We start from the raw sequence: 27,468 nt of genomic DNA, 5'->3' as shown, positions 1-27,468 counted from the left end.
TGGAGAAAAGATCGTCTCTTCAACAAATGGTGCTGGGAAAACTAGAAATCCATATGCAAAAAAATTAAATTAAACCCCTATCTCTCACCATGCACAAAACTCAACTCAAAGTGGATCAAGGACCTAGGAATTAAATCAGAGACCCTGCATCTAATAAAAGAAAAAGTAGGCCTAAATCTCCATCATTTCAGATTAGGCCCCTACTTCCTTAATAAGACTCCTATAGTGCAATAATTAATATCAAGAATGAATAAATAGGATGGATTCAAACTAAAAAGTTTCTTCTCAGCTAAAGAAACTATCAGTGAGATGAATAGAGAACCTACAACTTGGGAGCAAATTTTTACCATGTGCACATCAGATAGAGCATTAATCTCTGGGGTGTATAAAGAACTTAAAAAGCTAAACACCAAAAAAACAAATAACCCAATCGATAAATGGGCCAACAAACTGAACAGACATTTCTCAGAGGTGATATACAACCAATCAACAAATATATGGAAAAATGTTCAACATCTCTAGTTATTAGAGAAATGCAAATCAAAACTACTCTATGATTTCATCTCATTCCAGTCACAATGGCAGCTTTTAAGAATACAAACAACAGTAAGTGTTGGTGAGGATGTGGGGAAAAGGGCACACTCTTACATCGATGGTAGGAATGCAAAATGGTGCAGCCAATATGGAAAGCAGTATGGAGAATCCTTGGAAAACTTGAAATGGAATCACCATTTGACCCAGCTATTCCACTCCTTGTTTTATACTCAAAGGACTTAAAAACAGCATACTACAGGGACAAAGCCACATCAGTGTTTATTGCAGCACAATTCACAATTGCTAAACTGTGGAACCAACCTAGATGCCCATCAGTAGATGAATGGATAAAGAAAATGTGGTATATATACACAATAGAATATTACTCAGCAATAAAAGAGAATGATATCATGGCATTTGCAGGAGCTGACTTAGAAGTATGGGCTGGCACTTTTCAGACACAGCCTGTTGGCACTTTGATTTGGCCTCAGCCTCTAGAGATGTGAGAAATAAAATTCTCTTCTTTGTAAATTACCTACTCTTGAGTATTTACTATAGCAAATCAAGTGATTGTGTATGTGTGGCATGCATGCACTGCTATAGCAAATACCCAAGACTGGGTAATCTCTGCCATGAATCACATATATACAATCACTTGATTTATGACAGAGATGCCACTACAATTCAATGAAGAAAGAATAATCTTTTTGACAAATGGGACTGAATCAGTTTGTATATTCAAATGGATTAAAAAACAATGATTCCCCACTCCATACCATATAAGAAATTAATTCATAGATTATGATTGGATAATCTATAAATGTAAAAATCCAAAACAAGATAGGAAAAAACAAAAGAAGATAGGAAAAAAATTTCCATGTTGTTGTGGTAGAAAAATTTCCTAAGTAGTTCACAGAAAACATTAACCATACAGAAAATAATGTTAAATTGGATTTCCTTAAAATTAAGAACTTCTGTTCATCAAAATATATCTTTAAGAGAGTAAACAAGCACTGAATGTGTAGCTCAGTATTAGAGCATATGCTTAGCATAAGCGAGGCACTGGGTTCAATCCCTAGAGAAAGAAAGAAAGGAAGGAAGGAAGGAAGGAAGGAACGGAGGGAGGGAGGGAGGGAGGGAGGGAGATTAAACAGGGAAGTCACAAACCATTCTGGAAAACTGTTTAGTAAAACTAAACATGTGCCTATTTTAAGCACAGTAATTTTACTTCTAGAAAAACAGTATTTTTAAAAACTGAGTACATACATCTGCAAAAGATGTACAAGAATTTTCATAGTTTTATTTTATTTTATTATTATTATTTTGACATTGGGGATTGAACTCAGGGGCACTCAACCACTGAGACACATCCACAGCCCTATTTTGATTTTATTTAGGGACAGGGTCTCACTGAGTTGCTTAGTGCCTCACTTTTGCTGAGGCTGCCTTTGAACTCTTGATCCTCCTGCCTCAGTCTCCCAAGCCGCTGGGATCATAGCTTTATTTCTTAGCTTTATTCATAACAACTCCAAACTGGAAATTGCTCAAATGTCTATTAAGAGGAAAATGAATAAGCAAATGTGGTAAAATCAGACAATGTAATATTACACAGTAAGATAAAAAGAACTCCCCAGCACCACAAAAAAATTTAATTAAAAATAAAGTTGCATAAAAAGAACTACTGATACATGCAACAAAATAGATTAATTTCACAGATGTTGTATAAAAGGATACCAAAAAGAAAGAGTAAATATTACATGAATCCACTTATATGAAAGAGGAATGAGTAAATTAATGGATCATGTGATGTCAGAATCGTGGTTATCTTGAAAAGGGTAGATATTAATTGGAAAGAAGTGTAAGAATCTTCTTAGATGCTAAAAATGTTTTGTGTCTTGCCAGGCATGGAGTTCAATCCCTGGTATCACCCCCCCTTAAAATGTTTTGTGTCTTGATCCATGTATATTTACACAGGGATACAGTCATGTTCTGCGTAACAACATTTTGGTCTATAATGAACACCATATGTGATGGTGGTCCCATAAAACTGTTTTGCCTAGTGACTTTGTAGTCATTTATTTTGTCTAAGCACATACTATGATGGTCACACAATGATGAAATAACACATTTCTCAAAACATATCTCCATCATTAAGCAAAATATGACCATATATATATTTTTGTTGCAAAAGGGTGTGTCATGAAAGTTTTTCATTCCACAATTGTCCTGCAATCATCCAGTTGTGCTCTATGGGCAACCCATCTTATCAATTTCATGTATTATGTGAGCTGTTGTATTAAATACAGGAATCAACACTATCTGCTACAACAGACAAACCCCCAAATTGTAGTGACTTAATATGACAAAGTTTATTTCTCAATTCTGTGCCAGTTCTTGTGGTTCAAGTGAACCTATGCCATCTTGTAGGTATATTACCTGGATCATGAGGCCTTCAAGGTAACAGAGGTGAAGATAAGACTGGAAGATTGCCCAAGTTATTTTGAAAGGCAAGACATAAAAATGACTTACATCAGTTCCACCCAATTTCCATTGGCCATACAGGTTGTAACCTATAGAGGTTACAACATAACTACCTGGGCATCTAGGAAGATGAAAGTAAATACAGCATTACCTTTGCATGGGGATCCAATTAAAGTATTGATGAAGAATCTATTATAACAACTGAGGAACTTGCCTTGAAGGATATGGAAACTACAGAAAGTAATTAAAGAAAATATGGACTTAAAAAAAGAGAAAAAAAATAAAAAAAAAAAAGAAAATATGGACAAATGAAGAGATCCTCCTAAACTCCAACATAGAACAAATCCAAATTGTCTACATATTTATATTGAATAAAAATGTTCTTGACTGGCCTTCTCTTACCCAACTCATCATCCTAATCTATATTCACTATAATCCATATTCACTATTCCCTTTGTGAAATACACTATCTGATACCCAGGGCATATCAAACTCTTAAAGCTAATTGGCTACTCTCTACAATGATCATGCATGTCTGCTGTCAAAAATTAGGGTGTCTGCTTACCATGAGTCAGACACATTTGTTCCAAAACCTGTTTTTCCAGTTTCATGTGTTATTCTAATTATGTAACTTAATTAAATATTACTCAAGTCCAAGAAACATGAGTTATAAAATTCAAAGAAATTTCTTTATCCTTTTGAAAAGCCACAGTAAGACTGGGGATGTAGCTTAGTGCTAGAGCACCTGCCTAGCAAGCTCAGTGCCCTGGGTTTGATCTTTAGTACCACAGTGGGGAGGGAGGGGAAAAGAAAAAGGAAAGAAAAGCCATAGCAAGACCTGATGCACTGAAACTTCAAGTACGCCATTGAACTTGAAACCGAAGAGTGATAAATTACGGCACAGGAAGGATTTCCCCATATGACAATAGGGTGCATTAGAGCACAGCTGTGTTTGCCTCACCTCACTTCACTGCAGCTTTAAAATAACACAAAAGGCAGCTAGTTCTTCGACCTGGCACTTCTGGCCTGGAAGATTTCTTTCATTTCCATTACCATTCTGGACTGTTGACCATCATGAAGAATAAAGGTAGGCTTTGAGGAACCACATTTACTCATATCATTGATCTTTTATGTATTTGTTCATGGCTTTTTTTATAGGTTTAATAGTGAATCATTTATGCGACCCCTCAGTAATCTTTGAACCTAGACAATCCTTTCAGTCCAGACTAGTTCAACCATACATCAGAAAACTGGTGAAAAGTTTTATGTTTTAAATTAAAATATTTAAAAATGTACTATTAGTAAAATAGCAATAGAGTTGTAGCAGAGCCATACCTCTATCCCAAAATGGTAGATGATAAAAATCTTAACTGAAATGTGTTGACTCAAGGCTCCTTACTCCGATAGCAATAATAAGAAAGGACAGTCTACCCTCTGGGAGTCTGGTAGAATCATTCATTCCAGAATGTAGTCCTTAGATCTCATGTTCCAATCTGAACTTCCGGCTGTAACTACTCCACAGTCATATATTCTCCAACCCAGAAATTTCTGCTTCCTTAAGATGGCAAATCTCCACCATCATTGTTGAGTGAGTGACTATAATCACGGGAAGACTTAGAATAAATTTGGAGACAAGTAAAAATTGGATCTAGAATATCATTTTAGTGTTTTGTCTAGCAATAACCTCTGTATGTTTATTCTTTAAGGTGTTTGTTATGCTTAAGAAAAATATCTGTTCTTTTAAGGTGAAAGTCATAAGAAAATGTGAATGTATTGAATTTCACTGAGGTGGAAATCTAAGTGTAAATATCCAATAGGCAAGTGGATATTTTCATCTGACACTCAGAGATATGGATTTTTATAAGTCAAGTCTGTATGGATGATAACTGAAGTCAAGGTGGTAGACAAGATTTCCTTGAAGAGCAATGGAAAAGGATACAAAATGCCCAGAACACAAACTTTTATCAGGGTTTTAACTTGACCATGAGTAATTTAAACACATGCAGTTTACTTATGTAATAAAAAGACTGGAGGCAGGCAGTTCATTGTCCATATGGCTTAAAGATACCAGCAAGTAAACATAATTTTTCTCTTAAACCATCTTTGTCATGTAGATTTTATTCTCATGATCCAAAGATCACAAGTTTAAATACATGTTCTAGGCAAGAGAAAGGCAAAAGGATGAAAAAACTCTTCTTTCAGATTGTCTTTTTAAAATTAATTTCTTTTTCAGTGCTGGAGATTGAACCTAAGGCTTTGCACATTCTATGAAAGCACTCTATCACTGAGCCACATTCCCACTTCTACCAGATTGTCTTTTTAAAGGGAAGGGGAAACTCTCCTGAGCTTTCTCTCTGTAGCTCATGGTCCTAAACTATGTCACATGGACATCCCTAACTTCAAGGAAAGATAAAGAATTGAGTATTTCATCTTTCCAAACTTTATAGCAGAACAAAGCTAGGAAAAGGGGGACTGAAAGGGGTGTTAATTGAGTCAACCTCTAGTATCTATCATATGAACCTGAGAATTGGGACATTTGGATGCTGTCTTAGAAATAAAGAGAATCTACAAAGAAAACAGTATATTTACAAAGGTAGGAAGAAAGTGGAACATCAGGAAAGGAGTTTTAAACAGGAAGTGCTGTCCACATGAAATGATGAGAGGTGGTAGGTAGGAACATAGGACATAAACTTTAAAATATACTTAAATAGAGCAGTTAATAGGTTGCTGACAAATCTAAGAAGAGCAAATTCATTGCAATAGTAGAGACAGTGGTCATGCCAAAGTGGGTTAAGAGGAAATGTGAGTTGAGGAAGGAAGAAATGGCAAAAGTAGGCACATCTTCTGGAAAATTTAACTGTAAAAGAAAAGACCAGATTGAAAATTCAGAATTTCCTTTTCAGTCCTTTCCTCCTCATCACTCACTTTTTTTTTTTTTTTCCCTCTTCAGTGCTAGGGATCAAACCCAGGGCCTCTCCCATACTGTGCAAGAATTCTACCACTAAGCCACATACCCAGCTTGTGCCTTAAGGTTCCTAACTTTAATGTTCCTAGCTTTAAACTCAACTCTAATCCCTTTCTCACTATGAATGTGTTTCTCTAGTATCTCAGTGAATATCATTATGTCATATCCATCTGATGACTAAGACCTATAGATTCTGCTTTTGTAATTCATCCCTTCCCACTCCACCTTAATACATCAACGGCTCCCTAACTGGTCTTTCTGCCTTCTTCCTTACTACAGTACATGTGGGAAACTCTAGGCTGCCTCTCCAGGCTCATTCCTCACCACCAGTCTCCCCTTGCAGCATACATGCAATTTCTTGACTGCAACAGGCTCTCTCATGTCTCCTATTGCCCTATATGCGGCCTCCTCCATTACCACTTCTCCCATTCTTCTGATCTTTCAAAACTCAATTCAGATATCACCTTCATTAGAAAGTGTACCAAATTTATTTTAGGACCCATAGATCATCTTTTTTTTTTTTTTTTTTTTTTTTTTACTGGTACTGGGGATTTAATTGAACCACATCCCTAGTCTTTTCTTTTTTTTTTTTTTTTTTTCTTTTTTTTTCTTTTGAGACAGCATCTCACTAAGTTTCTTAGGATCTTGCTAAGTTGCCAAGGCTGGCCTCAAACTTGTTATCTTCCAGCCTCAGCTTCCTAAGTCACTGGGATTATAGGCATGCGTCACTGTTCCTGGTTCTCATAGCACTCTCTATCTCCATCATTTTAAAGTAGTTCAGTATTTATATTGAATAGTAAATGTTAATTTGCTTGTCTCTCCACTAGACTGTATATCCTTTAGGGTCTCCTGTGTCTTTTTCTCTCCATCTATTGACTCATGCAGAGCATGGAATTGACATTCCAATAACAGATCTTGAAAACAAATGCTGCTTTATTTGTTGAGTAAAGACTTTTATCTCAACACACAGCCCTTTCCTTGCCCATCCTAGCTCTATCCACTCTCCTTTTCCCTCTTTTTTTCCTTCTTAGTCCATCTCTTAGAAATCATCTCTCCTGAAGACAAATTTCAGAATAAATCAAATTCCTGTTTGTTACATTATTGCTCCTTTGTATTATATTATAATAATTACTGCATAATTCATTTTACTTCATAAAAATCATGTAAGAGTATAACATAAAAATTTTAAAAATGTCTTACACAGGAATTGTGTGTCAGGGGAAGTTTGGAGTGGCTTGAATGGGGAGATCCTATCTCAGAATCTCTTATAAACTTTCAGCCAAGATATCAGCTATGGCTGCATTATTTAAGACTTGACTGAGGCTGGAGGATCCCATTCCAAGACAGCTAACTCAAAAGGATGGTGAGTTGATACAGGTTGTTATCAAGAGATCTCAGTTTCTTGCCACGTGGACTTCTCCTTAGACTAATTAAGTATCCTTACAACACAGCAATGAATTTCTCAAGAGCAAATGATCCAAGGGATGGGAAGATGGAAGCCACAACCTTTTTATGGCCTAGTCTTAGAATTCAACACATATTTCTTCATTATCCTTTTAGTTGCACAGTTCAGCCCTATTCAATATGGAAGAAGACTGCTTGATGGTGTGAATAGCAGAAGCTACTTAGAGGCTGACTACCATAATAACCTCTTTGGAGATTATCATACAGGCATTTATTATTTGGTGGGTTTGAAAGATATAAGAAGGAAATTAGAAGTAACAAGACTAAGTCCTCATTACATGGCACTTTTTTTTTTTTTTTTGGTGCCAGGGATTGAACCCAAGGGCACTTAACCACTGAGCCATATCCCCAGCATCCCCCCTTTTTTAGTTGTAGGTGGAAATAATAACTTTATTTTAGCTATTTGTTTTTTAGGTGATGCTGAGGATTGAACCCAGTGCCTAACATGTGCTAGGCAAGTGCTTTACCACTGAGCCAAATCCTCCCCCCCCCACCCCCCCACCCTCACTCCCGCAACACACACACCTTTTATTCAAATTTTTAAATTTTGATACTGGGCCTCACTAGGTTTCTTACAGCCTCAATGAGTTGCTGACTTTGAACCTGTGATTCTCCTACCTTGGCTTTCTGAGTTTTGTTTTTGTTTTTGTGGTACTGGAGATTTAACTCAGGGGTATTCTACAAATGAGCTATACCCTTAGCCCTTTTCATTTTTTATTTTGAGACAGGGTCTCACTAAGTGCCCAGACTAGCCTTGAATGTTTGATCCTTCTACCTCAGCCTCTTGTCTCTGAGATTACAAGCATGCAGCACCATGCCTAGCAAGATGAGTTTTTAAGATAAAAGTATATCACCATCTGTTAACTTCAAAAGTAAAATTTAAATCCATGTTTATATGGTCCAAAAATCCATGTTTTCAATTTTTAACCTTTGTAAATTACAAATGTAATATATGTACAGAAATTTTAGAAAACAAACATATTGATAAATTAGTATTGGGGTGACAACCATGTAACCAACATCTGTATCAAGAAGTGCAATAATAGCCCTTCAAGGTTGCACACACCTGTAACCTGTAATCCCAGCAGCTCGGGAGGCTGATGGACATAATAACTTTATCACAAGTTCAAAGCCAGCCTCAGCAACAGCGAGATGCTAAGCAACTCAGTGAAACCCTGTCCATAAATAAAATAAAAAATAGGGCTGGGGATGTGGCTCAGTAGTCAAGTGCCCCTGAGTTCAATCCCCAGTACCAAAAAAAGTACAATAGGGCTGGGGGCAGTAGCACCTATAATCCCAGCTTCTCAAGAGGCTGAGGTAGGAGGATCACAAGTCCAAAGCCAGCTTTAGAAACTTAGTGAGACCCTAAGCAACTTAACAAGATCCTGTTTCAAAAATAAAAAATGAAAAAATGATAGGGATCTGGCACAGTGGTTAAGTACCCCTGGGTTCAATCCCCAGTACCAAAAAAAAAGGCAGGGGGGGGGGCAGGAGAAATAGAATCCTATTATCATTCCAGAAACCCTGCACAAGACTGCCCAATTCCAACAAAGATTAAACATTATCTGGACTTTTATGGCACATTCTTTTTTTTAAGATAATTTTCGATACATTAAAATTATACGTAATTATGAGCTTCATTGATCACTTTCATTTTCTAATAGAATCATTTTCTTCTTTTTTTCTCTTCATTCATTCATGTTTTTTCTTCTATTTCTTTCTTTTTTTCCTCCTTTCTTTGGTGCTAGGGTATTGAATCCATAGCCTTGTATATGCTAAGAATGCACTCTACCACTTGAGCTATACCCACAGTCTAGCAATCACTAGCTGCTTTCCTTTATAGATTTACCACTTTGATATGTATCTCTAAATATTATATTTATTTCAATCAGATAAATGGGCCAACTATATTCTTTTATATTTGGTTTCTTCCAACATCACTTTTTGTTAGATTTATCCACATTGCAACATGAAATTACAATTGCTTCAGATTATTGTAGAGTATTACATTGTGTAACTATATCACAATTTGTTTACCCGTTTTACTGTTAATTGATATTGGAGTGCTTCTAGGTTGTGGCTATTATAAATATTGCTGCTCACTACAAAACCATGTGCTGCTTAATGATGTAGATATGTTCTGAGAATTGCATCACTTGGTGATTCTGTCATTGTGTGAACATCATAGAGAGTACTTATACAAACTAAGATGGCTACAATGTCATGAGGTGATATAATCTAATGGGACCACCATCTATATGCAGTTTAGTGATGACTGAAATGTTATATAGAACATGACTATATTTGTTTTTTCTATAGAGCCTACATTAGAAGTAAATTTATGGGCCAAATAATATGAAGTGATGTAATTTTCTTGGATAGTTATAAGTAGTTTGCTATAGTAGTTGTACCTATTTTTTTCTCTCACTGTTAAAAGAGTTCCAGTTACTACGTATCCTTGTCTAACGTGTATATTATTAAGGTCTCTGCTTTAGGCATTATGCTGGGGTGTGTGGATTTAGTATTGCAGCTTTTTTGTGTGTATGTGTGTTTTGTTTGGTTTGGTTTGGCTTGGTACCAGGGATTGAACAGAGGGCCTCAACACTGAGTCACATCCCCAGCCTGTTTCATTTATTTATTTATTGAGATAGGGTCTCACTAAGTTGCTTAGGGCCTCATATGTTGATAAGGCTGGTTTTGAACTTATTATACTCCTGCCTCAGATTCCAGAATTGCCGGAATTATAGGCCTGTACCACTGTGTCTGGCTGCAGTATTCTTTCTTTAATGCTATTGTTTCATAAGCAGAAATTCTTAATTTTTTTTTAAAAAAATTTTAGTTATAGATGAACACGATGCCTTTATTTATGTATTTTTATGTGATGCTGAGAATCAAACCCAGTGCCTCACATGTGCTAGGTAAGCACTTTACCACTGAGCCACAACCCCAACCCAGAAATTCTTAATTTTAATGTAGTCATTTATATCAGTCTTTTCCTTTGGCTGGGTGTCATTATGCATACCTTAATTCCAGTGACTCAAGTGGCTGAGGCAGGAGGATCACAAGTTCAAGGCCAGTCTCAGCAATTTAGTGGGAACCTGCCTCAAAAAATAAAAAGGGCTGGGGATGGAGCTCAGTGGTAAAGCACCCCTGGGTTCAATCCCCAATATCAAAAACTGAAAAATAAATAAAAACATATTTTCATTTGTAATTGGTGCTTTTTGTGTACTTACAAGTAAATTTTTTCCAAATCCAAGATCCTGACAATATTCTCTTAATTGATCTTTGAAGAGACAAATCTAAGGAATGATGTGTTATATTTCTCCCTCAAATAGCTTAACACAATGGAAAATCTAGCTGATATTAGAGACTGAACTCCAAAGGATTCTCCATTGCAAAAAAAGGAAAATCAAAATAAGACAAACAACAATAACAACAACAACCTATTTCCTGGGTCAGGAAACTACACAGAACCCTCATTATTGTCTGCATTTGTTCTAGAAAAATACAAAGCTTTAACATGGTGATGTCGGGCTGGGGATATGGCTCAAGCGGTAGCGCGCTTGCCTGTTATGCGTGCGGCCCGGGTTCGATCCTCAGCACCACATACAAACAAAGATGTTGTGTCTGCCGAAAACTAAAAAAAAAAAATATATATAACATGGTGATGTCCTTGCCTATTAGTTTTCTTGGTTCATGGTTCATTTTGTGTAGTCTTCTTACATCTTACCTTGAATATTTCCCCACTTTTATTTTTCATTTTAGATTTATGCACTGTGACATTGTGTTCTCAGCATGATAATCTTCTAAAAACATTATTTCCCCTCATATTCAGATCTACAATCCACAGGGAATTGATTTCTAGTGTTTGATGTAAAGGAGCAATTCCAGTGTAATTTATCAAAACAAAAAACAAAAACAACAACAACAAAAAACTGTCCTCACACCACTGCTCTGGGGTACTAGATTGGGGAAAAAAACAAGTTCATGAATCTATTTTATTTTTAATATTTATTTTTTAGTTGTAGTTGAACAACAATACCTTTATTTTTTATTTATTTTTATGTGGTTCTGAGGATTGGACCCAGGGCCTGGCACATGCCAGGCGAGCGCTCTACCACTGCGCCACAACTCCAGCCCCATGAATCTATTTTTGATCTCTCTATTCTATCCCACTGGTCTGTCAATCTCTTTGCTAACTCCACACTTTAAAATAATGCTTGACCTACCACAGAACAAGTGCTGATGCCTGGTTTTCATTCTTCAGAGGTTTTTGGTAGCCTGTGTGAGGCTCTTTGTTTGATCCCAGCACTCAATAAATAAGTAAACAAAAGGTTTTTGTTATTCTTTTTTTTTAATATTTGTTTATTTATACATAGGCACAATATCTTTATTTTGTTTATTTATTTTTATGTGGTACTGAGAATTGAACCCAGGGTCTCACACGTGCAAGGTGAACGCTCTACCACTGAGCCATAACCCCAGCAGGGTTTTGGTTATTCTTAATCATTTGCATTCCACATAAAATCTGAATGAATTTCTCTAATTCTACTCAAAAATAGGGTAGTTTTCTGCTTCACACTCCATTGAATAAATATATCAATTTAGGATGACTTGATAGTTTTACAATATTGAGCTATTTATTTATTTTTGTGGTATTGGGAATTAAACCCAGGGGCACTTTATCACTAAGCAACATCCTCAGTGATTTTTTGAGACAGGATCTCACTAAATTGCCCAGGCTGGCCTTAAACATGATCTTCCTGCCTCAGCCCCCCAAATTGCAAGGATTATAGGCATGCACCATTACACCCAGCAATACTGAGCTTTTTAAATCCTTTAAACTGATATCTCTCCATATATTTAGGTCTTTCATAATTCCCTCAGAAAGTTGTATAGTTTTCTATACAAAATCTTCCACATACTTATTAGCTTTGTTCCTAGAAACTTTATTTTTTTTATTTTTTTTTTTATTTTTAATATTTATTTATTTTTAGTTATCGGCAGACATAACATCTTTGTTTGTATGCGGTGCTGAGGATCGAACCCGGGCCGCACGCATGCCAGGCGAGCGCGCTACCACTTGAGCCACATCCCCAGCCCCGAAACTTTATATTTAAAAAAAAATTTTTTTAGTTGTTGATGGACCTTTAGTTTATTTTGTTTATATGTAGTGCTGAGAATTCAACCCAGAGCTTTATACATGCTAGGCAAGCACTCTACCACTGAGCTACAACCCCAGCCTAGCACTTGATATTTTTGATATTATTGTAAATATATTATTATTTTGTGGCATAAATATATAACCAGTTTAAATTTGATTGACTTTTAATAATTTTAAATGAGATTTTTTTCAATATTTCATTTTGTTAATGACTGCTATATAGAAATGAAGTTGATACTGTGTCCAGAAACTAAGCTAAACTATCTCATAAATTCTAACAATTTTTAAAATAGATAATATCATCTAGGTTGAGGCTGGTATATTTATTGCTACCACGATCCCATGGCTTCCTTGCTATGAAGTCACCATGGCTATATCCCCCATTAGAGCCATGGGCCTGTCACACAGTCCTCCCCATAGGGCTATCTTTTCTGAGTTTTAATAATTTATTAATTCCTTGCTTACGAGGCTTAGAGTTATAACAGCTTCCAATAGTTTTAACCCAAGCATAGTATCTTTTGTGATTTCACTAAACCTTGCTCACATCTTTGTTAATAATCCCTTTATTGGGCTAGGGATGCAACTCGGTTCACAGAGCTCTTGCCTGGTATACCTAATGCACTGGGTTTGATCCCCAGCACTGTAAAAAACAAATGAAATAATCCTTTATTAAACTTGTCTGGGTTGAGCTGGGTGCACATCTGTAATCCCAGATGTTCCACAAGCTCAGGCAGTAGGATCCCACATCTGAGGCTAGCCTGGCCAATTAAGCAAGACCCTGTCTTAAGATAACAAATAGAGCTGGGAACAGTGGCTCAAGCCTGTAATCCCAGCACTGAGGCTGAGGCAAGAGGACTGCGAGTTCAAAACCTGCCTCAGCAATTTAGCGAGACCCTAAACAACTCAGCAAGATCCTGTCTCTAAATAAAATATAAAAAGAGCTGAGGGGCCAGGGGTTGTAGTTCAGTGGTAGAGCACTTGCTTAACTCATGTGAGGCATTGGGGGGTTTGATCCTCAGCACCACATAAAAATAAATAAATAAAATAAAGGTATTGTGTCCATCTACAACTTAAAAAAAAAAAAAATTAAAAAGGGAGGGGGACTGGGATGCAGCTCAGTGGTTAAGTGCCCTTGGATTTAATCCCTGGAAAGAAAGAAAAGAAAAAAGAAATAGAGGGCTGGGGATGTGGCTCAAGTGGTAGTGTGCTCGCCTAGCATGCATGAGGCACTGGGTTTGATTCTCAGCACCAAGTAAAAATAAAATAAAGATATTGTGTCCACCTAAAACTAATAAATAAATAAAAGAAATACAAAAAGGACTTGGGATATGACTTAGCAATAGAGTACCCTAGGCTTTTTCCCCAGTGTAAGGAAAAACAAAACAAACTAAAAAAACCTGACCTATTCAATTCCAGTTTTTAATCTTTTTCTTGCTAAGACACTAATTAATATGTTTTCTTCTATACTTCCAATCTTTTTGCCTTTCCTTGGTTAATTATGTTTGTTTTATGGTGCTAGGGATTGAACCCAGGACCTGATACATGCTAGGCAAGGACTCTACCACTGAGTTATATCGCTAGCCCTTATAGTTCATTCTTGATTTTCTTCTGATTCACTCTCCAAATCATAAAATCTATCTCAGCTGTGTCTAATATATTGAAGAATCCATAAACCAATTTCTTGGTTTTATTTATATCATTTTTCAATTCTAGAATTTCTACTGACTCTTTTCTTGATTCTGTAATGATACTTTTTAATTTTTCAAGTTGTAGTTACTTGCTTATTCATACTAGGTATCTGGTAATACTACTACCTGCAGAACCTAGGACCTGTTTTCTGTTGTTTGTGGTAGTTTCTATTCATGGGATTTGTCTCCTTGTGAGCCTGAGTGAATGCCAGACAATGCAATATTTTAAATATTTGTAGAAATATTTGTGGACATAGTTTACCTTTCTGTATATTCCTTTAGAGATTATTTATACTTGCATAGCAATGGCACTAATGTGATATAGGTATTGGGATATGACTTCATGTTATCTGTGTGATGCCAAGCATAGCTGACGTCCATGAAGGTTTTCCTTTCTACAAATTTATCTTTTCTTCCACAGAGAGCCCTGTAATGTCTCAAAACAAAGCCTGAAATGGTCTCCTTCCTTTAGCAGATCCTGGTCTTCAAATTTTGTACCTTTGGGTGGGTGCCATGGTGCACACCTATATATTAATCTCAGCGATTTAGGAGTTTGAGGCAGGATGTCAGCCTGGGCAACCTAGTGAGACCTCTCAAAATAAAAAATAAAGACAGCTAGGAATGTAGCTCAATGGCAAAGCACCCTTGGGTTCTATCTCCAGTACCATGAAAAGATTTTCTTTTTTCCTTTTGTACCTTTGACTCTCAAATCATTCAAACATGATGTTCAATATCTCAACAGCTTTAGGACATTAGCGAATACCTCCTTCTATTCCAAATGATGGGCTCCTCTCACTAGATTTTGCTTTCTTTCAATTTTTTGCCCAGTAATTTCTCACAATCTTGTTAGTTCTTTGATGCTTTTGATATGTACATTTTAAAAATACATATTTGGTTAAGGATTTTGTATCTGATTTACTACCTCTGGCATAACCAGAAGCTATGCACTTTCCATTAAGAGAAGAACACAATAATTCAACAGTTGCCAATAGGAAACAGCTGGGTCAAGTAAAGATGTTGCAAGATAAGAAATGTTTAAAAGTATATTCCAAAGTAGGAGTAAGGAATGATGTTGTTGAACAGGGAAATGGTTAGCAGAGTTTAAGTGCCCCCCCGCCCAAATTGATTAATGTTTCAGTTTAACATCAGAGTGTAAATTCATAAGGGCAAGTCAGTTTCTGTTTTCATTAAAGTAATCATTATTGAGGGTACACTCTATAGAAGCTCATACAATAATGAAATAAACAATGGAATAAACAGTATAAGATTGGGACTTAGCATTAGGACGAAGGAAGAAAACTCTTTGGGAATGCAAATAAACTTTGATGGAAAATAAGATGTCATAATTTTAAAACTGCAATGAATTTGAATCATTCTGGATCTTCAACTTATCCTGTGTTCTCAGACTAATTATTGACATTTTTTTAAAAATAGTTTTTAGTTTTGAAGGACCTTTATTTTATTCCTTTATTTATATGTGGTGCTGAGAATTGAACCCAGTGCCTCACACATGTGAGGCAAGCTCTCTACCAGTGAGCCACAAACCCAGCCCAATTATTGACATTTTTTAATGCCAGATTTTACTTCCATAAAATAACCATCATTTGATCAATCCTAAAGGTTTTTTATTATAAGCTTTAAGAGCTCTATGTTCTATTTCTTCATTGCTCTAGCTACAGTTGCAATTTTACATGTTTTTATGATCGATTAATGTTTTAGTTTAACATCAGAGTGTAAACTTCATAAGGGCAAGTCAGTTTCTGTTTTCATTAAAGTAATCAGAATTCAGTGTACACTCTGTAGGAGCTCATACAATAATGAACAAGGTAGGTAAGGTAATCATTACCTTCCCACAGTTGATTTAAGATACATTTAAGATATCGAATACTCAATAGATACTTGTTGAATAAGATTTTCTAGAATCAAAATAACATGAATGCCAAAAACTCAAATGGTGAGAGGTTTATACAAAAAAAATGTAGGTTCTTATTACTTTTTGAAGATTATTTGTTACATGGAAAAAATATAAATATGTATATAAAATAGTTGTAGCTAGAACAGGTCAAATATTGGTCTTATCCATAACACTGTTTAGTGCATTTGCAAAGAATGGGAGATAAGACTATTGATTGTAGGAAAAATGAAATGGAATATATCCAAACAATAAGCTGAATATTGAGAAAAAACTCTCATATTTCTTAACTTAAGATACTAAAATATGGTAACAAAAAATTGTACCAAAGAAACATTCACTGAAAAGTGAATTATTTAAAAATAATACTCATAGGTTAAATGGCAAAGTTAAATATTCTATGTTAAAAGTGACATTTTCTCCATTTTATATTTTCTCTACTAACAAACAAAAGAACCCATAGATTTGTGTATGGGTCTCCCCCACAAGTTATCATGAGTAACTTCAAATCTATTTTTTAAATGTTTAAGCACTATAAAATTTATTATATCCCCCCAATTAGTAACATTTTGCTACATTTATTTTAATGATTGATAACATATTGCCACAGTTGCTTTTTCTCTTTCCCCCAATCACAAGTAAACTGCAGACAGAATGACAGAATACCTTCCAAGAATGTCAGCATCCATCACTTAAGAACTAGGACATTTTACATGATTATATCACACTCCAAATATTTTACATTGGTATAATGACAAAATCTAATATGTCAAGACTCCCAATCATCACAAATTTTCTAATTGTCCCCTTGGTAGCCACCTTCCTCCTCACTTTGATTCAGGCTCCAAAACAAAATCACACATTCAATTTAGCTGTCTAGTCATTTTTATTCTAACAGTTTGAATATTTGAGGGTTTTGTTTGTTTATTTGTTATGCAATGCTGGGGATTGAACCCAGGACAATGGCAGGCAAGAGCTCTACTAATGAGCTACATCCCCGGCTAGTCATTTTTATTCTAGAGCAACTCTATTGCTTTCATTTTCACAATACTGCTCTTTTAAAGAGTCCAGAAGAGCGGTTATTTCAACTACAATTGTCTGATTGTCTTTATCAGATTCAGGTTAAATACTCTCAGCATTTTGGCTAGTGATGTTACAGCTTCCTCAAGTGCATTAGATCAGAAGTAATAGATACCTATTTTAAGGTAACTTTTTTATAGATTTTTTGTTTTGTTTTCTTAAAAGACAGTCAAATAAAAATCCATTCCCTTTAAACATACTGCTAGTTTTGGGTTGCTGTAACACACCCTACCCCCATTCCTGCTTCTAAAGTGTACACAGGAAGCTAGCTGGGCACGGTGGCCATGCCATAATCCTAGAGACCTGGGAGGCAGAGGCAGGAGGATTGCAAGTTCAAGGCCAGCCTCAGCAATTTAGTGAGATCCTGTCTCAAAATTAAAAAAAAAAAAAAAAAATTAAAAAGGATGGGGATGTGGTTCAGTGGTTAAACACCCCTGGGTTCAGTCTTCAGTACCAAAAATTAAATATATGAATAAATAAATAAAGTGTCCGCAGGAAGAGTGGGAAAGACATTGGGTTGAAATCTGACATTTAAAGCAAACGGGCCAATAGTTAGTTGTTGGCCCCTTAGTAAACCTTTTAAAATCTTTATTACATGAGGGTGGAGGGGAGTGAGCCAAAGAATGAGAGAGAGGGAAAAGAGATTGGGCCAGAAAATTTCCAAAGAGCCTTTGAATTCTAAAACTCATAACTGTGAAACCAATGTTTTGGTAGAGATAGAACTGGATTTTGAATCAGGAGGCTGGGATCAGGAGCACAGCTATGCCACCTACCAGCTGTGTGAACATGGACAAGTCATTTAATCTCTCTAAGCCTTGGAGAGATTTACCTCGTAGAGTTGGGAAGGATTAAGGGGGTTGCTGTATGTCAAAGTGTCTTAGAAACCGTGAAGAACTATTTGAACGTCAGGAAGTATTTTAAATAACATAATTATTTTATAATTATATAATTATTTATATAATAATCATTTTATAAAGTCTTCCTCCTTTTGAGTTAATCATTCGATAAAAAAAAATTTAAAAAGCAACCTAAAGTGAGTCCTGACCTCATCAATTTCAGTTTTAAAACCAGGAAACGATTGGGGGAGGGGGTGTGGGGCGGGGAGAGGCAGGAAATGCCAGACTATATAATTGTGCATCATACTCAGTTAATAGAACTTATAGTTTCATTCCATCAATGTGTTGATAATTAATTATACTGGCTAAAATTAGGAATAGGTACTCACTTGTTCTGATCGGTCTTCCATAAGGTCACCGTTCTTGGAATCCCAAAGTTTGAGGGACAAAACAGTGAACATCGCGTATGATTATGGCAACAAGTATTTTAAAACTGATTTCCTCATTCAGTAAACAGTTTCGTGTTAAGTCGTCGGGTCCACCATGGAGGATGGCAAACCGAGGCACGTAACAAGTGGAAGTTTTCCTGGTTTTCAAGCAAGCAGGGGGAGCCCTGAAATAAAGTAAGCTTTAGTGGGTTGAAAGCATGACATTTTTCTCTGAGACAGACAGTGTCGCACAGCACGGCCCTAGGTTTCCTTGGAGGCCTTTGGAATGGAACTCGGGGACCCCAGTTCATTAGTGCCCACTGGCCACATTTTTTTCGATTATTCAGCAGAACTGAATAAGTATTTCCCTGGGAGAAGTTCGGCGCGTGCACACGCCCCCTTCGTTTGTGTTGAGTAACGAGCGAACTATCTATGCCTCGTAGCGTCCAGCCCACTGCTGTTGCTCAAAACTCGAGACGTTGCAAGAAAATGGCTAACGAAGCCGCGGGGAACCGCGGCGCGACGGACGTTGGTGCGGTTGGATGTGGCTGACCTCGCAGCCCACGCAGCGGGGTCGCACCGCCCAGGTGGCCGCAGCCGGCTTCGCGGAGCGCGCCTCGTCCGTCCCCGCGCCAGTTTGCGCACGCGCGCCCGTCATCCGGGTGCCGGCTGCGGCTGCAGGTTGCGCCGGGGTGGCGGACCGGGGGCGGGGCCAGCGGCTCATTGTGCGCAGCGCTGCGCGGCGCCGCCGGCCGCCGAGGCCTGGGTGGAAGTTGGCGGTGCTGCCGCCGCCCTGCAGCCCACTCGCTGCCTCGGCAGCGCGCTGCTCTTCTAAGATGGCTGCCGCTACCGGTGCTGTGGCAGCCTCGGCTGCCCCGGGTCAGGCGGAAGGTAAAAAGATCACCGATCTGCGGGTCATCGATCTCAAGTCCGAGCTGAAGCGGCGGAACTTAGACATCACCGGAGTCAAGACTGTGCTGGTCTCCCGACTCAAGCAGGTGAGGCCCGGCGAGATCCGCGAAGAGGAGCTTAGGCCGCGCCTCGGCGCCCCCCTTCCGCCGCAGACCCTGGCCGCCCGCAGCCGCCAAGACCCGCGGGGCAGCGCTGTAGGGAGGCCCCGGGCGGTGCCCGCGTGCGCAAGGAGGGCGAAGACCCTCCCGTGTAGCCCCCGCCCCCGCGCGCCGGGCAGGGCCTGCGACGGGCCCGCGAGCCACCCGGGACCGGCCGCCGCAGCCGAGCGCGCCCCGCCTCCCCCGGGACGTCCCCGCCGTGCTGCGAGGGCAGCGGCCGGCCGGCGCGGCCTCCCAAGGGCGATCGTGGAGACCTGGGAGGCGCTGGATTCCCAGCCTTTAGCCATGGTGAGCGTGTGCATTTCTTGGGCTCGGAGGGAATGGTTACTTTGGTGACTTCTGCGAAGTTACCGTTTAATTGTGCCCAACCGTTTCCTTCCCATCTTGGGGTAATTGGTAGTGGGAGTTGATGGGTGGGTGAGAAAAAGGTCTTGTTTTCACTGGGCTTTTAGTTTTTGTATCAGTATAATAACCGTTTTCATCCCTGATTAGCTTTCTGTTTATTTGAGCGGTGGAATTGTAGTAGAGGAGCAGTAAGTTTGCGCTATAGAGATCAAGGGAAAAAAAAAAACCTAGTTATTTCCTTTAGTAGCTAGAAACTTTTCTGCAATAGAGCATATTTAGATTTTTCTTCAGTACAATGATGTATGATATTTAATTATCGACTCGGTAGAATTTAAAGCTCCATGTGATTTTGATACCTAATATTTTTCCCCTGAAAGTTTCCTTCACTCTTTGGTGTAGCTTAATTTTTGAAGTAGGTTTATGAGATAACTGGCAATTCTAATGTCTTGAGGCTTGAGGTTTGCTAATTTTTTTCATTTCTTTTTTTATAAAATAAGTTTAGATAGATTGTGTAGCATATTAACTTCTCTTTCTAATGTAGGCTATTGAAGAGGAAGGAGGCGATCCAGATAATATTGAATTAACTGTTTCAACTGATACTCCAAACAAGAAACCAACCAAAGGCAAAGGTTGTTACGAGTTATGAACATATTTTAAAATATATTTTGGTTATATAACTTGCCTCTGCTCTTGTGCCACTTGCCCTGTTTATATAGTGCTACTCTTTGCTATTTCCCTCTGGCACTCTGCCTTCTTGGGTCAAGGAAGAAAAGTTACTGTTGCCAGGCTCTGTGTAACTTGTATCCTTTAAGATTCGGCTGAAGCTGATCAGAAAGTTAGAACAGTTCTTTATTGCTTCCATACAAAAGTATAAAGTCAAGTTGCGTAATGATTCTTCATAGTGTGAAGACTTGGAAGAATAAAATCCACTTTAATACATGTCTACCTTGCCCCACAATTGGCAGAGTATTGATGGAATTCCTACCAAATCTTTCACCTTGGCTCCTTGCTGTTCTCTCTAGTTTTTTAAAATTCTGTAACTTTAATGCTAGTATTTTGTTTGACTTAGTGAACTTAATTTGCATTTATGCCATTATACATTCTAATAATTTTCAGTGAAATTCAAAGAGACTTCACCAATTGTACTAACAAGGTAGGGGGAAAAATCATGATTAATTAGCTTTAAAAAAAGTTTGAAGCTATAGGAATGTTAAAGATTTTTATTTTATAACTTCTAAATTAGACTAGGTATATTTCCAGGATATGGTGATTTAGTATATAGCTAAATAAACATTTTGATAACACTTGGGTGTTTTTTGAAGAGTCTGGTGAGTAAACTCTTTATTTGAATAATTGCAAATCCCTCTCTTCAGAGGACAGGCAGAGGGTGGACATGACTTATATCTGTATCCTAACCTGGTAGCTATCTATAGTTTCCATGCAGAATATGTCATGACATCTAAAGCATTTTGTTTTGTAATCTAACTTTCTTTACTGCTTTGTGTGATCCAAATGATACTACTACTACTGGGTGATTATAATTAGAATAAAATAATTGAATTGGTTAATCTTGAAAAGAGGGGACTTTGAACTTTATCCTTAGGCAAGCAGCATCTGGACTAGTCCAACTCACTATATCGAGAGACCCCCGTTTGTGTCAAAAGGAAATTGAAAAGGGCTAAGAAGCATTTCCTCGGTGAGATGGGAATGGCAGAGGTGGAGATAGAATTTAGAAGAGTAAGAAGGGCTGTGGCTTTTAATGTAATGGGGACTCAGGGTAGCCCTTTAAGAGATACATTTGTATCACCTTGAAAGATACATTACTCTGTGTTTAGAGAAGCTTATGTCAAGATTCCTCTGCTGAGAAGTCAAATGGATCTTCTAAAATGGAGAAGTATAAAAATTAAAAAATAAGTATATTAGGAATTAACCATTTTTCTTATAGGGTTTTGATTCATATCTTTTATTTGGCATGTTGTGATAATATGACAGATGCTGTGTATTAATCACAGTTCCAAGTTATTTGAGTTGACTATTAATGATTTTAGCATTTAGAGTAAATTTCATTTGATTTATTCAGTTCTCACCTACTTTTCTTTTTATATCCCCCCTCTTTTTTTTTTTTTAACTAGAAACTTCATTTATCTTACCCTTAGAAATAATTTCAGCAGTATACTTAAGGAATTTTTCAGTATCAGTATTTTTTAAAGAATAAGCATTTATTTTTGTCAGTATGTTATTTTTTCCTTTGATAAGATTATAAAGATACTTGAACTTTATTTTTTCCATAACTTTGATGTTAAGGTGTTTTAAGAAGTTGTACAGACTACCGAGTACTTAATTAATAAGCCTTATTCTAGGACATGCATGACAAATAGCTCTAGTCTTCTTGAATTTCACCTACCATTATTCTGAATATTGTATAAATTACAAAGAGCATAGTATAAAGCCCCAAATCAGAACTTAGTTTGAATTAATTTACAATTAAGGTACCTATAGATAAGATTATTATTTATATTTACTTTGTTGTACAGGGGCTAAAACCCAGGTCCTCACCCATCCTAGGCAGGTGCTCTACCATGAGCTAATCTGCCAGCTTCCTAAGATTGTTTTAATTAAGAAGTTTGAAAAACATTTTTTAGAGACCAAACTTCTATAAGGAAAATTGATCAAGATTGATATTTAATGTATTTTTAAACTAAGTTTATAAACAATTAAGTATTGGCTTTTTACCATTATGTCAGTTTTTCAGTCTAGTTGCTAAATTACTACATTGTGCTATTTTTGCCAAATTTTATTACTTTGTGGTATCTATATTGAAAATAATTTCATCTTGGTCATGCAATTTTTCCCCCTTCAATTAGTTTGTTTCTTTTACTGTGAAATTGGAAATTTTACTAGTTTATAAGACTCTTAGTTTTGAAATTTAATACTTACATATTGTCAGAAGAAAGAACAAAAGCACTTTCTGTTAAAATATATACATATGGGGCTGGGGATGTGGCTCAAGCGGTAGCGCACTCGCCTGGCACGTGTGCGGCCCGGGTTCGATCCTCAGCACCACGTACAAACAAGGATGTTGTGTCCGCTGAAAACTAGAAAATAAATATTGGGGAATTCTCTCTCTCTCTTAAAAAAAAAAAAAAAAAAAAAATATATATATATATATATACACACACACGCATAAATAATAGCTTATCTGGAAAAGTAATCCTTATGATATTTTTAAGTTAGCAAATAAAAGTTAAATGATAAGAAAGCAAGAAAGAAATTTCATGGATTTGGAAAAATTACTTTAGTGAAACATGGAGCTTATTCTTTTAGAAGATAAATATAGGGTAGCTTTTTCTTTTTTAAAAGTTGTATGTGCTGGGGGTTTTGCTCACCGGGCAAGGCCTTGGGTTCAATCCCTTGCTCACGTGTGCACACACAAAGAAAGCCTGTTAAAATGATTGTGCTTAGACATGTTAAAAGGAACCTACTTTTTTGTTGTTGTTGTTGTTGTTCTGGGGATTGAACCCAAGGGCACTTAACCACTGAGTCACATTCCAGACCTTTTTATTTTTTATTTTGAGATAGAGTTGCTTAGGTCTTTGCTAAGTAACTGAGGCTGGCCTAGAATTTGCAATCCTGGTATTACAGTTGTGTGCCACTGCACCCAACCTATATTCTTAAGAATACTGTGGAACTTTTTTAAATGCAGTTATAAACACTTACTTGTAATAAGCGTTGATTATATTATAGTGGGTTCTGGTATTTATAGTAACATTTATAAAATCTGTTTACATGTAGTAAGTATAGTTGAACAGTTTGTGTCTTGGATTGTTTTTCCCTTCTGAGTCTTTTTACAGTTTCTTTGCTAGGAGCCTTTTAATAAGTAACCTAGATGAAAGTTTTACCCAGTGAGATTTACTGTTGAATTATGTGGGCGTATGTCAAGAAAGCAGTTAAACAGGTAGAACTAATTCCTCATTAGCTTGTTGTAGAGATTATAAAGTCTTTTGGTTCATCTGATAATGCAATATTATTTTTGTTTAGATTTTTAACTTTTAAAATTACCTATAAACTTCAGCAAAAGTTATGTGTTTAATCAGTATAGTATTCAGAATTATATATAATGGGTTTACTGATGTTGAAACTAATTTACCATATATTTATCACCAAAGCACTTTGATACTTTTTTCATTTTTTTAATATCAAATATGGTATTTATCAAGAATCCTGGTAGAGAGTTAAAATTTTCTGTTGCAGTACTTTTTCTGAATCAGTCATCTTCTAGGTATTCTGAATTAGAGACAGAGGAAGACTTTTTAGTCTTTATTCTCTTTTTTATGAACTCATGTAAAATAAAATGTTGATTGTGCAGGAATTACAGAAAAAATAAATATGTTCTTTTCTTTTTTTTTTCTTCCTTTTTGGTACTGGGGATTGAACCCAGGAGTGCTTCACCACTGAGTTAAATCCCCAGCCCTTTTTATTTTTTATTTTGAGACAGAGTCTCACTAAATTCTAAGGCCTCACTAAATTGCTGAGGCTGGCCTCAAACTTACCTCAGCTTGCTGAGTTCCTGGGATTACAGGCATATAGCACTATATATAATTTGTTGATGACATAAGGTTTTAGTGAAGATGTTGAACAATGGCTTAGACTTTATGGGTAGAATTTATTGATTGATTTAATCAACTATACTCTTGACTATAATAATAAGGGCCTTGGTGTTTTGTAGTTCCAGGAGTTAACTGTTCACATTGTAAAGTTCACAGCCTGAGTAGCTTTATATGGTATTCCTACTACCTCACAATACTAGTTTGCATTGTACCTTTATGGTAATATTTTCCATATTATAAGAGTGAAATATTTCTATTTTAAAAATAAGATGGTCCAGAAAAATACAAAAAGTGAAAATTGCTCTTAATTCCACTACCCTTAATTTGTCATAAGGGTAACGATTTGTTGTTCTAAGGTGTGTGTAGGTACGTGTATAAGTGCTTGTAGGAAGTTTATTTTAAACATTGCCCTCCCACTTTTCAACAACTAGAATAGTTCCATACTGTATACATGTTTTATTAATGGTAGAATTCAGTTTTTTCTCTTATCTGGAGAATCTGAAAATGATAACCTTCTTTATGCTTCTTTAATTACATTCAATCATCTAAATAATAGTCTACACTCTGCAATGCAGAGTCATTTGAACTTTAAAAAAATACAGGAGACACCAGGCTTATCTGCCCCCACTGAGATTGGATTTCCATTTCCCTGTTGTGGGCCCAGGCGTCATTTCTAGACGCATTGATTCTCAAATGCAACTAGAGTTAAGAACTATTGACTGTTCTAGATTAAAGCTTGAAATTTAACATCATTTCCATTCATCTCTCTTACCCCCTACCAGTTTCCAAAGTATTTTATATACTTCACATTTTTCAAAAAACTTCTACATTGCTTTGTTTGATTCTTTCAACTATTCTGAGTGTTAAGCAGGACTTTTAAAAATTGATAGATATAAAAGTTAACCCATTAGGAACCCAGTTTTTACCACCTTTCAAAAATCTCCTATGTGGGGGGGGCTGGGGTTGTGGCTCAGCAGTGGAGCCCTTGCCTAGCATGCTCAAGGCCCTGGTTTTGATCCTCAACTCCACATAAAAATAAATAAATAAACAAAATAAAGGTATTGTATCTAACCAAAAAATAAATATTAAAAAAAAAATCTCCTATGTTTATGAGTGAATGCCAGAAATGTTCATCCTGGTCCACCCTACCATACAGACACATACACATATTGAGGATTTAACTCAGGGGTACTTTACCACCGAACCCCAGTTCCTCCCCCACACCGCTTTTTTGAAACAGGGTCTCACTAAATTGCTTATTCTGGTTATCTTTAGATAATACATTTAAGAGAGTTTAAAATTATACTTTTGGTATTTCCAGATTTATTATAATGAACATAAACTATTTCATAGCATGTATTTTTTCTTTCTTTCTCTTCCCCACATTCCCCTAAAAGTAGTTTTTTTGTTTTTTTTTTTTTTGGTGGTGGTGGTATTGGAGATTAAACCCAGGAACATTCTACCTCTAAACCATATCCCCAGCCCTATTTTTACTTTGAGACAGGGTCTTCTTAAGTTTCTGTGAGTGCCTTCAAACTTGCCATCTTCCTGCCTCAGCCTCCTGAGATTACAGGTGTGGGTTACTGCTCAAATTATAAGTAAATTTGTTTTTTTGAAAAAATAAACTAATAGATAACTATATTTAAGACAATGTACAAGTTGCTTTAGAGATATGGCTTCATTACTAAAATGCCATTTTAATAGAAGCTAAAACACAAGCAGTTTACACAAGGCATTGTCTTTGATTGTTTTAGGATATTTACTGCATGCACTCGGGAGAGGTTGTAGCTAGAAGCATTAATATTGTTTCATTGGGCTTATTCTCTGAATCTTATGACTAAGCTTATTTTTTTTTTAAACATTTCATAGTAGCATCTGTGAATATTTAAAGAGTAAAGTTACTTGGCCACAGAATATTTTGGCAAAATTGTTTTTTTAAAATCTACTTAATAAATGAATTTTGTTTTGGGAGGTACTTCTAAATTTAAAAAAGGAAACTGTAAACCCTTAGATGAAGAACCAGTTTTCCTTTAAAGGGTAAAATCAATTGGTGATCCATAATCCTTTATTTATAATCCTGAAATACAAAAGTTCTGAAAACCTTTGCTCAGGAAAGTTTTTTCTTACGTTTGGTGGCAAAAGTGATGGATAAAGTGATTTATCCATTTGATATGAATATGCATACATTTAATTGATGTGTGACTATGCATATATTTCATTGCCTAAATGTTTATATGATTGCTTGAAATACTGTGCTAGAAGGCACTGGGAGGTTTCACTTAATCTAAAATCTTAGAATTCTGAGCTCTGAAACATGTCTTGGCCCTAGCAGCTCACTTTCTGTGGACCTGTAGGAATTCACTTGTTAAGGGATGTTTCTAGTGAAAACTTCGGTATGTGGTTTTACTTTGCCATTTTATTTCAGACCCTAAAATCATGCAAAGAACATTTAAATAAATTTTATGTAACTTCAAAATTGTCATCTGTTGCTATGATACTACTATGCTCCTTAAGATGTGGTAGGTAAGGGTTGGGGTTGTAGCTCAGTGGTAGAGTGCTTGCCTTGTATGTGTGAAGCACTGGATTCAATTCTTGGCACCACATAAAAAAATCGGTTAAATAAAGGTATTATGTCCATCTACAACTAAAAATATGTTTTTTAAAAATCTGTGGGAGGTTAATCTTGCTTCTATTTGTATTTTGTTTTTTCAGACAATGTTTACTGTCCTTCATATTTTCTAATTTTGTTCCTCAAAGCATTAAGTTAGGCTTGGTCTACATTAAACTTTCAGTTAGCCTCTTCATCGTGATCATGTTGCTTTGGGCCAATTCACATTTCTGTGGCTTATGCTAAATTCCCTGAAGAACAAAAGAGGTAGAGCAGTTTGTTGATT

General features: G+C 36.6%; 2 protein-coding genes across 7 annotated transcripts in view; one reads left to right on the top strand and one right to left on the bottom strand.

The window, feature by feature from the left end:
• Rnf111 (ring finger protein 111) overlaps positions 1-18,667 on the bottom strand; it is a 120,951-nt gene extending 102,284 nt beyond the window's left edge. Inside the window, exon 1 of the mRNA XM_046460889.2 lies at positions 18,514-18,667. The gene's annotated coding sequence lies outside the window, so the exon portion shown is untranslated. The remainder of the gene's footprint in view (positions 1-18,513) is intronic.
• A 721-nt stretch (positions 18,668-19,388) lies between these two features.
• The window catches only part of Sltm (SAFB like transcription modulator), a 45,341-nt gene continuing 37,261 nt past the window's right edge, over positions 19,389-27,468 (top strand). For all 6 annotated transcript variants that reach the window (XM_058584845.1, XM_058584843.1, XM_058584844.1 and 3 more), the window contains exons 1-2: positions 19,389-19,550; positions 20,509-20,596. In XM_058584845.1, the coding sequence (XP_058440828.1) occupies positions 19,389-19,550; positions 20,509-20,596 (250 nt within the window). The remainder of the gene's footprint in view (positions 19,551-20,508; positions 20,597-27,468) is intronic.

Source organism: Marmota monax, unplaced genomic scaffold, assembly GCF_021218885.2.
Source record: "Marmota monax isolate L192 unplaced genomic scaffold, Marmota_monax_Labrador192_F-V1.1 WCK01_AAM20220418_F8-fsc00001, whole genome shotgun sequence".
NCBI classification, from domain to species: domain Eukaryota; kingdom Metazoa; phylum Chordata; class Mammalia; order Rodentia; family Sciuridae; genus Marmota; species Marmota monax.
The sequence above is the reverse complement of the archived record's forward strand: the minus strand, read 5'-3'. Positions and strand labels throughout refer to the sequence as shown.